This window comes from Lissotriton helveticus, chromosome 6, assembly GCF_964261635.1.
Source record: "Lissotriton helveticus chromosome 6, aLisHel1.1, whole genome shotgun sequence".
Classification (NCBI taxonomy): domain Eukaryota; kingdom Metazoa; phylum Chordata; class Amphibia; order Caudata; family Salamandridae; genus Lissotriton; species Lissotriton helveticus.
In genome coordinates this window covers 1,260,048,462-1,260,065,998 of record NC_136067.1, presented here as the reverse complement: position 1 = coordinate 1,260,065,998, position 17,537 = coordinate 1,260,048,462, and the positions used below count along the sequence as shown (strand labels likewise).

The 17,537-nt window shown below is 46.2% G+C and overlaps 1 protein-coding gene across 1 annotated transcript in view; it reads right to left on the bottom strand.

Annotated features, from left to right (window-relative positions):
- IGF2R (insulin like growth factor 2 receptor) overlaps positions 1–17,537 on the bottom strand; it is a 1,933,894-nt gene that overhangs the window by 580,993 nt on the left and 1,335,364 nt on the right. Inside the window, exon 38 of the mRNA XM_078648980.1 lies at positions 5,907–6,111. Coding sequence (XP_078505106.1) covers positions 5,907–6,111 — 205 coding nt within the window. The remainder of the gene's footprint in view (positions 1–5,906; positions 6,112–17,537) is intronic.

Here is a 17,537-nt window from a genome sequence, read left to right as displayed (position 1 = left end):
GGTACATCTCCAATTGGATGTTGGGTCACCTTGTGAACCCCTGTATAGTGTACCATAGGTACCCAGGGCATAGGTGCATCCAAGGCCTACCAGGGGCTGCAGCATGAATTATGCCACCCCTGGCTGGCCATCCAAATTGACACAACTGGCTGATCACTCAGCTGGGGCAAGGTCGTGTAATCACCCCTTGCTTAGGTATAGTATCCCTATACCTACCATTATATATAGACACATATATACCTATAAGTCACTCCTATGGCAGGCCTTAACAACCCTGAAGGCAGAGTGCTTGGTTTTATGTGAGATGAGGCTCTAGCATGAGCTGAGCCTGTCTGCAGCTTTCGGAACCATGTCCTTATAGCTGTTCTATGGTATAGCCATACCATATACTCTTAAGTGCATTATAATCCTCGCGGTTAAATGCTAACTCTGGTTTGGCTTTATCAAAACATGTCGTGTAAGGTGTCATACGCTTTGGAATACTACGCCCTCGCAAATTCTTGCGACGGGGGTAGCATTCTACCCTTCATGAGGGAGAAGACATGTTGTTCCTGTTAATCCCAGTTAAAGTTAACCAGAGCCTCAGCATCACAAAATAGATGCTGCTGCCACAGACACAAGTCTGACCTCCTGCTGCTGGGAGTCCTTCCAGCGAGGGAGGCTTGGACAATAGGTTTCCTGTCTTGGGAGGTGCTAGCACCACCCCAGACAGGCCATAGTGTATTGGGGCAGGGAGGGCAGAATGAAGCGAGACACTGCCTGGGGCACACAAGGTGTCCCATGCATAGCCCGGTTCAAACCAGTTGCTGGGGCACTCCAGCCCCAGCTCTGGCGCAAAACTGGACAAAGGGAAAGGGGTGTAACCACCCCCTTCCCTGGTCCCACCCATAGGAGGGACCTAGCAGGTAATCCAGCCCCTCAGATTAGTATATAGGTAAGAGCTGAGTCAAGAGACTTTAGATTTATCCTGAACTGAAACTTGAAACGAAACTCTGGACCTTCGACATTCTATTGCAACTAGAAGACTGAAGAATCTCCCTTGTGGTCAAGGAGTGACCACCCTGTGCAAATAGGCACCATCCAGCGATCTGCGGTTTACTTTGCCGACGCTCCCGCCGGAGCCCGAGCACAGAGTCCGACAAGAGCCAGACTTCCAGACTTCTTTGACCCCGATCCACAGCCACAGCAAAGCTGAGACCCGTGGAGGCGACGAGAGACGTGGGACAGGCCATCTTGAATAACCTGCACTTTGCTACTTGTGCAGCTTCTGAGGCACCCTCGAAGTTGTGCATTGGGGATTGAGAAGCCCCAGCCCCGAGCACCTTTTGCACCAACTCACAGCCCTCCACACTCCACAAGTGCCGCGTGGGGCCTGCCAGTGTTTTTGTGCTTGACGCGTCTGTCCGGTTACTTGCCCATTGGCTAGTGGCCTCTGTGACGACGAATCTTTGAATCTGAACCGCTTGCCTGGTTGCTCCAGGTGGGCCCCTGCTTCCCTGCAAAGGAGAAGCCCCATAGACCTAGCTGGTCTAACTCGAAGTGAATATTCGATTCCTGCGTGGGTTGCATTTGCCAAGGCCTGTTGACTCCAATCCGGCAGCCGACGCCGCCAACAGCGAGATCCTTCGTGGGACAGTCCGTATCCAGCTCCTGGTCGTCGTCGACACCTCTTGGTCCACGTGGCTGCAGAGTCAAGCTTCACGACATCACCTGATTGCTTCACGACATCGCCTGGTTCCTTCCTGGTCACTGGCTAGTGACCCAGACTCTGTCCCCTCTGCTTTCAGGTACTCTTTATCCTCGATCCGCCCTTGGATCCAACCGGACATTTCTCTCCTGGTCGCCTGCAGCATCTTTTCACAGGTCTCCATCGGATTCAGCGACGAAACCCGAAACACTTTGACACCTATGCACCCGGCTCCTGTGGGTGAGGTAACGCGAGTACTCCGGTGCTCCTGTGGGTATTGACTATCCTAGTGTCCTAGTTTTCAGTAGCTTTCTCCTAGTCCATCCGAAGTGTCCTAAAAGAACTAGTTTCCAATTCTTACATTCCCATTGTTTCCCTATGGTAACTCGCGTGTGTGTATAGACACTGCACATGCATCTCGTGGGCCTCCTAACTCTGGTTAGTTCAGTGTAGCCCCTGCGATTCCCTAGGCCCTAGGCCTACTCCTTGTCCGTGACGTGGTTCTTATACCACTATTTTAGTATATGGTTTTACGTGCCCCTAGGGCCCTACTGTATATTGTGCAACTTATTGTATGGTAATTAAGTATCTTGTTATGTGCTTGTGCCTCTGATCTCATAAAGAGTTCAGAGGGGTTGTGTTAGTAATAAATACATATATATATATTTTATATATAACCTGTGTGGTGTCCTTTCATTTGGTATTCAAGGGCTAACATATGGTAAAACAGCTTGCTTCACATGCTCTCTGAAGTTTTAGCCTAAGACTGCTTTGTCCATGCTACCTCTAGGATAGCTGGTCTATAAGGTTGACTTTACAACCATCACCATAAGGGTTGTTTGGACTGGTTCAAGGTGCTCACTAGAATAGTGAACATCATATACCAGGCCAACTTCTCAAATTTTCCACCTAGTGAGGGTGGAAATAAGTCAGTCTCCCCCCTTTCTACCGGATGTTGTGTGATGGGTAGGGGTGATTGGGTGAGTCCGTGCTTAGGAGCAGAGGCACCTCTATAACTGACCCTGCCATTGTTTCCCTGTAACGCTTTCTCCCTACCTGAGTGGAAGTCATGGAAAGCCTATTGCTGGGGGTGGTATGCTTGGGGTTGATTAGGTGGTGTGATCTTGCCCACACCCCTGGGTTGTTGCTTATAAAATGTGCCCTCAGGGTTGTGGGCTGCTGGGCAGGCTTAGATTTCACAATCTCTGTCTCTTTTTTTATTTGATTCCAACATCTCATCTAACTAAGGTCCGAACAGATGTTCCCCATCGAATTGGATGTTGAGTAGGTGCTGTTGGACCTGCGATTTAAATACTGAGATGTTAAGACATACATGTCTGCGGAGAATACTGGTAATGATACTACAGAGGCGGTGTACGCTGTGCCTAGGGCACAAGAGTATATTTGCGTTAGAGATGAGTTCCCTCCTACAACAAACTCTTCATCCCTCTTTAAGTAGTTATCAGGGAGCTGCTGTAAAGGTTCCTCTATCTCCTCCCAATGAAATCCATTATACCACAACACCAGCCCCACATAATTGGTGGCTATGCCAAACGCTACACTTTTGCCAGCAATGTTGAGGTGCTGCTCCCCTTGTCTACTGGTGGGGTGCTTTAGCGAGAGCCCTCTTTCTGGCACTGTGCGCCAAAGGGAATCTGAGGGGATACAATCCCTCAAGTAGAGATGGTCATTGAGAAAGGCCATGTATGCTTTCGTTTAAAAGTGGTGTGACATGATTAACACGGTCTTTAAAATTGCTATTGGTGGATAGGAGTATACCCTTGAGCATGGACAAGTCGTCTTCGCCCTCTATGACATGCATTGTGACCTACGGTAGACAGCCAAATCGTGGTAATGAGTGGGGCTGACATATTAGTCATCCCTGCCGTCTGCAGTGGTTTGGTCCTATGGGGCTCCCATACCGTACTGGCCCACTTGGTCCGAAAATAACTGATCTGATCATTTGGTGGGTTTGGATTAGTGGGGTGTGGCAACTGGCAGAGGTGGTCATGGTCAACAAGAGTGGTGGAGGAGGGGAGCGTTCTTAGGCACTGGTGGTTGTGGAGGAGGACTTGTAACCTAATCCTTTAGCTTTTTAGGCACTGCTTGGCGAGGTGGCTTGAAGGGTATGCTCCTCCTCACAGGTTAACCTTCATTTTTACAGAATGAGAGGTAATCTGCTGGTCGGGTTCATCTGGAGCGGTTTAGCTGAGATTTTGCCTGTCTCAGGATAAATGGAAAAAAATATGCTTTTGTTTAGCATCAAGTTCTTGGACCCGTCTCTTGAGGATGAGAACTTTGGAAGTCGGAATAAGAGTCCTATGCATAGTGTTTAGTGTCCTTCACAGATGCGCTCTGTGCCGATTTAGACTCTGAATGTGGCAGCTTAGATAGAGCCCTTTGATCGAGAGGGCATTGACGAGAAGTGTGGGTCCATGCTCTTTGCTGGATGATGGCTTTTACCTTAAGCCTATCTCTATTCTGATCGGAGCCCGAAGGCATCCATGAACCGAAAGCCACAGCTTTTTTCCTGGCCCATTCTGACTTCAATGCCCAACTCGCTTGGGAGCTGTGATTTGCCTTTGTGAGTGCTTGTTTAACTGGTAGAAGCTTGGTGATAGTACTTACAGCCCTTGGAGTTCTTTTGATGCATGATCTTGTTAATGCCAAACGATTCTCCTCTTCTTCCTTGGAGGTGCTTGTGCATAGGTTTTGCCAATGGGGTGATTCCACCTCGAATTATAGCGGGACCTGTTGACTGCAGATGTGCAGTGTGTCCGTTAGCGGCTGGCATTGTATTTTCAAATGTGCCCAGCACCTTTCTCTGCCATACATTAACATCTTCAACCACTGGAAGGTAAGGCAGAAGGTACACATCGACTCATTGTGATGATGGAGAGGCAAAGACTGCAGACCCCATGTTGGTCAGCTTAGGGATACTTGTCATTACACTGTGGGCAGAATTGGAAAGATGTGCGTTCCCCTTGCTCTTATTCACCAAGGTAAAGTTCTCATTTGTGAGAGAGGGCTGGAGCCACCTATGGGCTTTGTGTCTTGCCCTGTGGGTTTGAGTCAATCGGTTACAGTCAAAAGTCAGAAAAAAATTTGATGGATCATAATAAGAAATGTGTGCACTGATTGTTGCCAGTGACTGAATCTGAAAATGTATAGGTGGGCCCAAAGTCGCAGCAAGAGAACACATTGGTTTCAGTCGTAACTAAACACATTGGTACCTGATGGCGGAAAAAACGATCTAAGGAGGAGTAGGTTCCCATGCACATTGTGGATTAAGGGAGCAGTCACAACTTCCGTGCCTCTAAGCTTTAGCAAAGATAAGCAACTTGTAATGTTCGAGCCCAACATTAGTTTATCTAGAATCATGCATGCTACAACTATGTGCCTTATGTGGTTATGATTCATGATTAGAGGACTAAAGATTTGGTGAATAAATGAAAGAAGCCTTGATCATAAACTTCAAAAAATGAAACTCTCAATTAAACAATATGGAGTATTTTTCAAACCACATGCTACTCCAAGTAGGGGTCAATCAACCTGTATTTGAATGCATGTTATTTTTTAGCAAAGACTGCATGTAAAGGTGTAGCAAGTATCTTTTAAAACATGATTAAAGTGAAATCACAATATGCATTACAGCAGCATTTGCAAACTTGTAAATCAATTTAAACTGATATGAACAAATAATTAGATAAATGGACGCTATTGTTAACTGTAACTATATGATATTTTTTGTAATAACGGGCAATGGGCAATAGTCCCATCTTGTTTCCCATGGATGCGGACAATTACAGCTATCAGTATTACCCCCATTGAAGACACTATAGCCAGAAAGTGCTTGCAAGCAATCTTTAAAAGATGCAAAAGTCTCAACAAACTCCTTGATGCAGAGGATCAGAAGCTGAAACGATTGTAACGGGCTATTTCTTGGCAGTTCCGTAAATATTCAAGTTTGTGCTAGAAATGATTCCTCTTAGAAGTTCCCCTTTCCATAACAAAGTCAATTCTTCACTCACTGCTTTGGAGAAAATACAGATATTTGCAAACATCAACAAAACAAATTGCAATACTGTACTATTCAAGTGTATGCATGTTTCACCCCAAAAAATACGATAAACGTCTGAAAACTACAATGGCCCATGCTAAACGTGTTTCTACAGGTAAATGAGTAAGGAGAAAGTTAAAAGGTTAAGGTGTCACTTACCTGCTGGACACGAGTCCCCACCACTGTAATGTACAACAACTGCTTCATCCTGGTGCCGGTAATCCATTTCCATTACCTTGAAATTTCCAAAAGATGATACAGTGTTGCCTGAGACCAGGCACACTGCTCCATCGCCACATTTTCCCGGTGGTACATTAGCTGCAGGGGTGCACACGCCAATGTGGTATATGCTTGGTCCAGATGTCTTATAGAATAATAAAGAGATACAAAGGTTGAGTGAGGGAGATATGAGCATAGCACAGCACAAAACTGCCCCATATCAAATATATGTTTTAGGCACTAGTTAACACAGCCTAAGCTAAAACAGCTAGCATCAGATACATATTGGCCAAGAAACATTGGATATCAACACATTACTAAATATCTTCATTGGCTACAAAGTAACACATTATTTGAGTTATTGGTGTATTCTGGAGAAATTGATTACAAACAGTTAGATTTGTTATCTTTTCATCAAATGGCTTTGTGTTCCAACTAGCTTTTTGAAATGAAAAAAAAATATTTAATAAATAAAACATGAGCTTTGGCAGATTTTGCAAAAATAGTTACTTTCCCTAAGTTTTATGTGAAGATTTGGAAACCCATGAGCCAAGACACACTCAGGCTATATCACATAAAGGAGGGCAGCTAAATCAATTTAGTACATGTCTTAATAGAAGTTAGCTAAAATGTATTAGTGTAGAGTGAATGGAAAGATGCGCACTAGGATAGGTTGAAATGCATCCTTGTTTTAGACCTCTGTCGAGGCTAACAATCACGTTTATTTTCACACACACACACACGTTTCAGAGTGTGGTGGAAATGACAGCTGGCATCCATGCGATGGAAGAGGCCACACTCCACAATACCAGAGGTAGTTTTCTTTCACTGCATTAGAGGAGATATAGATCACCTTTGAGGAGAGAGTGGCATTGTGCCCCAGAAAATGCTTCAGGTAGTCCACAACTGTATTTTCCCTGGTTAATGGGACATAGATTCTACGGTAATGAGGCAGGCTGCAGGAGATGAATAAATGTTGCTTTCCCTTGCTGCATGGCCAACACAGAGGAAAGCCCAGAATTAAAGCGGGCAGATGGAGTAAGAAAGTTTAGACCGCTTACAGAGAACCGGAGTTGTGGCACTGTGTTACCTGAACTATGTGCGCAAACATGAATGCAAGTGGTTCAATAGAAGCAGCCATGTTGCGAAGAAGAGTACTGTCAACAGACCCAACAGCAGTCCTATCACAGCAGATTCCAGTGGCAGAAAAACAGAGGACGTACTGCAGTGATAGTGGATCAAATGATCTTCCGCCCTTGCTGGGCGATGAGACCTACATAAGTCCGAAGCTTCATTAGAAAGAAAAATGGACAATATTTTGGTGGCTAGAGCATAACTGGTGATGAGATGTATAATCAGAAAGAATTTAAGGTGGTCACTCTGAAGTTTGTGATATAGGACAAGGTGTAATGTTTAGGTAATGCCATAAGAACAGACTAGTGAGGGAAATCTAGTTCTTGGAACTTTGACCTGAGATTTAACTATAGGGTGGCTAGTTGGGGGTGTAGGATTATTGTGATTAACTGATTTTACGAAAATTAGAATTTTTTAAGTTGGGGCGTTTGAGTGCTATTCATTCTCTTATTATTATTCCTTGTGCATCCCTTGCCCTCACCACCTGCCTTAGGAGAGTAAAAGGGGAGCTAGGATAATAGTAGTCATTGGTCTATCATTGTGCATTAATAGTAGAAGTTAAATGATATACACAGAAATAGGTAAATGGGGGTAAAACAGATATTTGTAGCAGCTTATTACCGTTTAATACTTTGCTACATTTTAAGCAAGAAACACACGTTTGGAGGACGTTCCGTTTCACTGAAGTGGAACACTTTGAAAATTTGAAGTCAATCAATACAGACTCACTACAGAAGTAACAGCAGGGAAAGCACACTGGCAAAGAGCAGGTTGGAGGTGAAGTTTAGGAGCTCTAATGTGACCAGTGTACAGCACTTACAACATTTTATAAATGACTACTTAAGTTAAGGAGGTAAGGTAACTGTTACCTCCAAACAGTGATACTTGAAGAAGATTGCTGTACTTGCTGATGGCTACAGGTGATGCAGTTTGCCTACAGTACTTGTGTGCCTGTTAGAGTAACTGAGGGTGGACAGGGCATTTCGGACTGGCTGCTTAAAGTAGCTACCGAGCAGAATGCCCACCTTTCCAGTTTACCTTATGTGGCAATGCAGATGTTTTGTTCTAAAAGAAAAGTGGAGGTAATCTGGGCCATACACATGCAGGTGCAGTCCTGTCTTCTGCTACCCTATCCAATGCCTGGCTTAGAATGCAGTTTTTGTGCAAAGAAAATTCCAGGATTTAAGGAGAGAAGCAATTACTGTACCAAGATATAAGAAAGAGGACGGACAGGATGCAAGATCCCAGCATAGCACATCTCTCCATATTCATGCTAAGCTTTATGGTGTTTTCATACTGAACAGATTATGGGAGTAGGAAAAAGGGACCTGGGGTTTTGACAAAACTTCACTTCAGCTTCGGAAATGGGGCTGTTCTGTAGCAGCTTAATAGGGGATAGTTTATTAACTTAATGACGATGCAGCATATCATAAACCTTTAGTAAGCTTTCGATTTAGTTAGCCGATTCCTGCTCCAGAAAACACTCAGGGCATATGGATTGGATATCTCCTTCTTGGGACACTACTGGAATCCTCTACTCTTCTACCCTTTCGAAGGTTCATTGCGGCCCAGGTGGGACAGTCAACCCAGTCGTTTTCTGTTCAGTACAGACGATTGGTTCATGCACATTTCACATCTAGTTGTTTTTCAATGGCCTCCCCACAGCATGACATAGAGCAGGTAAGGACACCTACAGAACCAGAGGTGTGGGAATACCATTGGGCTGCCTATGTTGATGATTATGTACTGTTAGTCAGAGCACCAACAGCACTTCCTCTGTTACCGAGGAAGCTAATGTTTTTTGTGTGCAGACAGATAGCTTGAGGTAAGCATTTTTAAAACTAAGGTAATCGTCACTGGAAAAAGGCATTACATGGTTATCACTTTGTGTGTGTAGGACTGTACATGTTAAGGGGTATCTTTTTCTCCCGGTAATGGTAACTGCTTCTGGATCTTGGAATAGTTATATAGTAAAAGCGAAACAACAGCTGCCAAGCAATGGAGGGCTAGTTAGAACATCATTCTGGGGTCTTCGCTGCCAAGGATCCACTATCAGTCAAATCATAGGTGGTAGCTGTTATATCGCATCCACCAACCTTTGAGAATTTATCTTCATCAACCAATAGCGACCTCTGAGAAAAAGCTTTTGAGATCTTCGGGAATTCTGCCCATAATAGCATTATTTTCAGAGGGTGCCACTGATGTATGGCCTACTATAGTATCCAAGCACCTGGTTAACAACAATGAGGTGCATATAATGCTCTGCAAAAAAAATTCATATGCACAGGCAGGAGCCAGTTTACAGGCCATGAAATATTTCAAACTCAGTTGCCACCTGGCAGTGAACCTCGTAAGACAGATACTGATATTAGGCAGATGAGAGGATTACTTGTTAGGGTTAGGACACAGTCGCTCACCTTTAGTGACAAAATCTGTTGCTGGAGAAAAGCAGCCCAGTTGCCTAGTGTTGAGCATATGGTTTCCCAACAACAGAATCAGTTAGACATTTTAGACTTCTTCCAATTTTTGTTTTATAGGTGGCTTCTTACTTCTTGGAATGAATCTATGTGACTATATAAATGTTTTTCCTTAATACCTTTGTGCATGGTTTAACCTATTTGTGACAACTACTGTACATATCTACATATTTTACAATAAACTGACTGGCAGGAAAGCACTAGGTTGAATCAGTGTATCATCAATTGACACTGCAAGCCTTAATTACATGCACCACAATGTGTAGAAGGAAATACCCCCATTTACTTACTAGTAATGTTAATTAATTAGTTTGAATTCTTGCCTTCTTACGTCAAAGTCTATAATTAATTAGGTTTTGTCTCATGATGTAAATAAAAGGGTGACGAAAGCGGGTGAGGGGGTAATGATTTACACTATGCACGCAGCTTGATTCCCCGAGTTGCCTTGTTTGTCATTGACTATTGAGCACAAACACTCATTGTGGTGTGGTACAACATGCTGAATCTAGTCAATGACCTGGGCACCCACCATATAAGTAACAAGAGTACAGTGCTATGAATACATATTGGCACACACTGCCCAAAATAAAAGTGAACTTTAAATGTAAACATATCGCAAAAAGAGCTTGAACAAAAATTAGTGCTGTAGAGCAAGTTACTTACCTTTGGTAAGCCTTATCTAGTAGATTATCTAGCTGCACATTCCTTACCTTAGAATACTCCCCAGGCATCAGATTAGATCCAGATGTTTTTGAGTAGTACCCCTGTGTGCCGGCAGGTGGCAAAGTTTGGGTCCGCGCCGGCAGCCTCATCCATGCCAGAAATGACGAGACCAATCTGAGACAAAAAACATCCCAAGCGAAAGGCGCTTTGAAAACGCTAGCGCTCAGTACTGCTGACATTGCATGTTCTCGGCAGTGGCAAATAGATATAACCAAGAATCTCCCCACTCTTGGAAGATGCCTTGCACCACCTCCGAATGGAGACTGGTGTTGACAAGGGTCCGTAGACAAACAGAAGGACCTAGCCTTAGCTTTACTGTCCTTAAAGAGCTCCAATCCTAAGTCCACCTTCTCTCCAAAAGGATAAGAGCCATCAAAGGGCATGTCGATAAGTGGAGGTGTGGACATCCCCTGAAAAGCCAGTTCTCAGCCAGGCATGCAGCCGCAAGGCCACCGACGATGGAATCGCTCTACCCAGCAAGTCAGTTGTGTCCAGTCCACATCATATGGGGAACTTTGCTGCATCTCTCCCATCAGCAATAGCTTGGGGTAGTATGGTTCGGACCTCCTCCAAGATCATAGGCAGCATGTACGCTGCACAACTGAATACCAGAACAAGGGGAATATCAGCCCAAAAGGCACATGGTGTTTACCAAACGCAGTGTAAGGCTGGTTGAACAGAACATTCTCTTGCCAAAGGTATCCAGCCTCTTGGATATCGGGGCGATGGCGGCAAGCAATTGTCCTATGCACAGGAGACCCTTTGCAGGGCATGAAGCAGGCAGAACGTAAAAGAGGAGTAAAGGTTCGGAAGGGACGACTCCAGTCTGAAGCACCTCTATCAAGACATTCATCTTGACTGCCACGGAGGTTAGCTTAAGGCCCAAGACCTCTCTGCCCTACGTACCACCATACCAAAATAAGCTACCTCCTTCATAGCCACAGTAGGAGGCGAGACCAAACCAGTGTCAGGTGAGGTGTCTAACCCACTGGCCTCCGCCAGTTCCACATACCAGTTGTCCTCATTCTCATCTAGGGGATGCTGGTCTCCATAAAGGTCCTCATATCCCTGCCATTCGTCTCCCTCTCCAGGGCTGTCAAAATGGCGCAGATCTGGAAAGCATGGTCCCAGCAGCGCCGGAACTGGCCTCAGCCAACACCCACTCGGCTCCATGTCGAAATAGAGAAAGAGAATGGGGATGGTGTTGATATTGGAGCAGGCTTGAGAAAGGTCTCGATCTCGCCAGCGGCTACGCTCCAGATCCAACATGGGATCCATGGGGCTTGTTTGGAGTAACTGGAAAACCCACCAGTGAGGATCCAGCAGAAGCCCCTACAAAGCCTTTGGAGGCCAAAGGTGCTCCAGAGTGGCCGGGACAGCTAAATACGAGATGCAAGTTCTCATAAAATTCTTTAAGCTGGGCAGGGGTGGCTCCGGCAAAGTTAGAGAAGTGTGGAGTGGACTCTTAGACTCAGTCAAAGCGCAAGACCTGGAGTGCCAACGCTCTCGCACCTCGTCAGAAGACTTCAACAGGCAGAGTGAATTCGAAGACCTCTTCAACTTCTTATGTTTGTGGAACTTACCTAACTTACCAAATGATTTATACCGGGATAACGACTGCCAGATGCAGCTCTGCAAACTGACGTGGGACCATCCACGCGACCGGGCTATTGAATGTCACAGAGTCGTCTGACATCAGATGGCGAGGAGTTTGAGCATATTCAGGTGTATGGTGTTGCAGTCCTTGAAAGGATTTGGAGAAGTGGTCCCCCTCCAAGCACCACAAACAAACCAAGTGAGGTTGTGTCACAGACATCTGAATGTTTTGAAAGCAGCCAGTTGCTTGGTCATATCCCATCACACCAGGAGAAAAAATCTCTCAAATAAGGTTGAGAAAAGTCGAGAAAAAAGCCAATCAAAACACGACTGAGGGTAGGTTTTCACGTATCAAGCACTATCCGGCACAGAAAGGTAAGAACTGATGTGAGAGCACCAGGATGGAACCTATATAGGTACCGTGCATGCCACCTCCTGCCCGAACTATGATGACGCAGAGCTGAATGATGCCACCTACCGGCAAGTAGGGGTACTGCTGGAAATCTTCAAGATCCAATCTGATGCCTGGGGAATGTTCTAAGGTAAGGAATCTGCAGTTAGAAGTCTCCATCAGACACCAGTTCTTTGTTTAAATATACTGCCTATATACACCTTTATAAATCATGTTTAGGACAAGATGGCCGCCGAGTGGGAGCCCCAAAATAGAGCTCCTGGATTGAGGATTACGAATCCATTTTTTATCATGTTACAATCCCTGCAATCCACCCTCAAATTAGCAACAATCACTAATCTTTTAGCGTGAGTAGCTGGTTTTAGCTGTACTCACCTGGTTTGGTTCTCTCGGTTTCACCAGCGCTGATGAATCCACTTTGGAGGTCCAGATCTGCAGGAGTGGTACCGGCCTTTGTTTGTTGGCCCTGTCGAGGTATCCTGTAGCCGTCCTGGCACGCTGGATGCGACTTTCCGGAGCCGTTGGTGGTCACGTGGATGACTATGGTTCACTGTTACTGGGTCCCTATGCTGCCTTCTGGGTGAGTCCGGGCTGGCTGGATTGGCTGAGGGGAACGGATTGAGTCGAGGTCCCCATTCACATGGCCCGCGGTCACGCTACACTATGGTGTGGTGCGAAGAAGAGCTGGTGGCGGTTGCCCCATGGAGCCGGGAGGGCTGCTCCTGGGTAGAGCTATTGGTTTGGTTTCCAGTACCTTTGGCCCATTGAGCGTTGCTGCACCAGCGGGGAGCGTCCACCCAAACACGCTGCCCTCGCTTAGACTTGCTGACCTCGCAGTGTAATACTTTGTGGAGCCCTGTTGTTCTGACTCACTTGGACGTAGAGTCTTGGTCTTTGTAAATGCCTGGATTGATTCAGATCCGCACCCCCCTTCCTTTCTGTCTCAACCTGAAGGAGCGGAGTGCTCTGGCATTTAGCTCCTACAATGTTTTGCTTGGACCACTTGTTTCCCTCAAACACTGGCACGGCTCCTAGAGTGCCGCCTGCCCTTTCTGGATCTACTGCTGCCTTGGCTTCTTCCCGTGCTCAGGGTGGAGCTTATTAGTGTATCTGAGTGACTTTTCCTGGGAACCCGGTTCCCAGGTCATTCTATGTGTAGTGTACATTGCTTTTGTCACTGTTTGGCTCATTGGAGATCGCTACTTCTTAGTAACTTTCTCCCCAGTGCTTTTGATGTTGAAAACTGCTGATCTCACTAATAGACAAAGGACCATCATTTCAAGCTCAAATTGTTTTGGAAGAGGAAGAAAGCTAGGACTCCTTGCCTGCTTAACCTATGGTGCGGCCATCTTAGAATAGTCTGACTGCAACAAGGCACCTTGTACTCCAATTAGCTTGAGCTGCAAAAGAAAGGTAGGACTTCCATCCCGTTCTACCTTGGGAGTGGCCATCTTGGAATAGTCTGGTTTGCAATAAGCCACTATGCGCTGCTTTTTTACCGAGGAGTATAATAGCTAACCAACATCCGGTGTCGTCTCAACAACTAACAAGAATTGGAAACCCAAGAATGGAATATTGTACCACAAAAATTGGTTTACTGCATTGCTCTTAGGGTGGCCTTTATAATATCTGGGCGTGATCTTTCCTCACCCTTTATTCTGCTTGCTATCCTCACCATGGCGAAACCTACTACACGCTCCCCTGCCTTCCTGGCACGTGTAGGCCTTAAAGCGTTCAAGCCTGTCTACCACCCAACCCTTTGAAGAAAGCAGCAAAGACCTCTAAACACAATTTACTCAAACGTTGTCCTGAAACGCTTATCTCCGATACCTATTTATGCGTGTCTAAGGGCTTGGTGGTTACAGACCTTATTTTCAACACAACCAGAAGAGCCCAAAGGAGAAGAGCATTAACTGCTACACATCAATCCAAAGCTCTGTACAAAACCCCCCACAGTTTCCGAATGGTCATAATACCTTCTCCTGTCCTCAAACCTGATCTGGCCATATCTCTCTACAATAATGGCAACATCCTTATTCAAGCATCTGTCGTGAATCTTAATCGCTTAATCTTTATGAGGAAAAATACACTTAATAACCCTAATACTGCTAATCCATATTATATTAGCCTCCCCATAACTGCTTAACCTTCTGCTCCCTCTCATTTTGTATCCTCCCCTCCACATTCCCCTTCGCTCACTATGATCCGGTCTGTTATTAATCCGACGAGATGGGTAAGTGTCATACTTACATTCCCAACCCTGATATCCTGTATTTTCCATCTCTATTCGCCTGAAACACCAAGCCTAGTGCTTCTCCTACTCTGCACCCTTTTTCGTACTCCAGTACCTTACCTGTTAACTCTCTCCTACCTATCTCCTCTCCTATTTCTCCCTCATTTCACAAGTTAAAGTCACCATGCCCTCCACCAATCCGCCTCAAGGGTTTTCTCCTCAACCACTTACACTGAGTCCGGATGCCCCCTATGCTACTCCTCCCCACTCCGTGGATAATATGACTGAACTCAAGCGGATTTCGGTCTCCCCCGCAATTCCGCAATGTTTGTGAGGGTAAGGGGCCCCATTCACTATCCTATTCTAGGCCGGATGAACAAGTTACTTACCTTCGGTGACGATATATCTGTAAAAAACATTAGTTAGTTATAGATTCCTTACCTTAGAATTACCCCCAGGCATCAGACTGGATCTGAAACGTTTTTTCATCAGCAGTACCTCTGCGCGTCGGAAAGTTGCGTCGGTCGGCTCTGCGTTCGCCGTTGGCATTTTGTCGCCGGGATGACGTTGTGAAAGCTACTTAGACGCCGCCGTTGCGTGCGGACGTCAGTTCTGTACACGACTTTCCGCACCAGAATCGCAGAGCCATGCAAGACACGGACCACTGGTGCACAAAACTAGGGCCCTGAAAGGATATCCTTAACCTTAGAAATCAGTTCGCAGAACGGAGAGGATGGGTGGGTAGTAAGGAATCTATAACTAACTAATGTTTCTTACAGATATATTGTTAGCGAAGGTAAGTAACTTGTTCATCTGAAAGAAACAAACTAGTTATAGATTCCTTAACTTAGAATAGATATCTCAGCAACACCAACCACGGTGGTGGGTCTGCGTACCAATCTCACACCAGAAAGTCCAGGTGAACAGAACAGCCAAAGAAGCCATCTCTCCAGACCCGACTGTCAAAACAGTAGAATTTGTAAACGTATGCAGCAAGGCCACGTAGCTGCCTGACAGATGTGATTGAGAGGAACGCCATGTCCCAGAGCAGTAGTTGCTGCCATCGCCTGGTAGAATGGGCAGTCAGCCCCACTGAAGGCTCCTTCTTCACCAGAGAATAGGCGGCCTTGATACACAAAATTACCCATCGGGAGATAGTCGGTTTGTGTACAGCCCAACCTTTCTTTGCACCCACGTACCCAACAAAGAGCTGGTCATCCACCCGGAACTGTTTTGTGCGATTCAGATAAAATGAAAGCGCATGTTTTGGGTCCAGATGGTGGAGCCTCTCCTCCTCTTTCGAAGGATGCAGAGGTGGAAAGAAGGTGGGCAAAGTGATGGTCTGCCCGATGTGAAAAGCAGTGACAACCTTGGGCAAGAAGGATGGACGAGTCCTTAGGACCACTTTGTCCGGATGGACGGACTAGAAAGGAGGCTTAGATGTAAGAGCCCACACTCCTGGCAGAGGTGATGGCAACCAGGAAACCAAGCGTGACAAGCCTTAAAGGACAGTTGTGAAGCGGCTCAAAGGGAGCGCACATTAAATAGGTCAAAACTATATTGAAGTCCCACTGAGGCATAACGAAAGGAATAGGAGGAAAGAGGTGAGTTATGGCTTTTAGAAACGGATTTACAACCGGGATGTGAGAAGTTGGCCTGATGTGCAGTGCTCACTATTCTAGTGATCACTATATATCAGTCCAAACAACCCTTATTGATGATTGGTTGTAAGTCAACCTTATAGACCAGCTATCCTAGTAGCATGGATACGAGCAGTCTAAGGCTAAGACTCTAGAGGGCGTGTTAAGCCAGCTGTTTTACCATCACATTACCCCTTGAACACCCAGTGAAAGGACACCACACAAGTTGTTATGAAAATAAACAGTGTATTTATTCATAACAAGACTACCCTGGCTCTTTATGAGACAGGGAGCTAAGCACACAACAAAACTCTTATAAAAATACTTAAGTTAGCACAGTATATACAAATGCCCGAGGGGCACGGGAAACCATATACTCAAAAAGTGGAATGCGAAATTACTAGCAGGTAAGTACAGTACTAATAGGCTTTGGAATCGCTAGGACTTGACTATAGAATCGTTAGATTACTTCTAGGAGGCCCAGGGGACTCGGGTGCAGAGTGTGCACTCTCACGCGGGATGCGGGACAAAGTCTATGATAGCTAGTAAAGTTAAAGTTAGTGTTCACGGGCGAACCCGACCTGGTAGGAAGAAAACGACAGTGGATCCTGACCCTTGGATAGTGAGGCTATGCTGGGGCACCGAAATGCCGAAGTTACCTAGCCCAGGGGCTGCAGCTGCATATGTCTCAAAAGACGTCGGGAATCCTCGTAGACGAACCAGGAGCCTGGAAGAAAGATGCTGGCAGGCGACCAGTGAAGAGAGTTCGAGTTGATCCAAGCCTGGATCTTGAAGATGGATGACACCTGAAAGCAGAGGGGACCAAGTTCGTGACTACTAGCCAGTAGTCAGGGGCACCAGGAGGCACCGGAGGGTAGTCACCTCGACTAGGTGAGTGGGCGACGCTGTGTTCTGCAGATCTCACGGACCAGGAGGCGTTGTCGGCGACCAGGATGGAGGGGCGAGCTGTCCCACGATGGATGAAGCTGTCGGCGTCGAAGGACCCAGGATTGGGCAACAAAGCCTTGGCTAATTCAAGCCCACGCGGTGGACTCAAAATGGCGTCTTGAGTGTACCAGGAGGGTACGGGGTGCTCCTCTTCTGGAAGGGAGCAAGAACCAGTCTGGAGCAACCAGACCAGCAGCAGTGATGTCGTCGGGCGTCGTTCAGGAGGCCACAAGCCAGCGGGCTAGTAGCCAAACAACGCGGTGAGCAGCAAAAAGCAGAAGGGCCCCACGCCGATCGGGGAGATGCTGGGGGGCTGATCTTCGGTGCTGGAGCTGCTCAGGGTCGGGGCTTCTCGGACCCCAAAGCACTCGCCAGTAGATTACCCGGCGGGCTTGCTGTGAAGAAGTC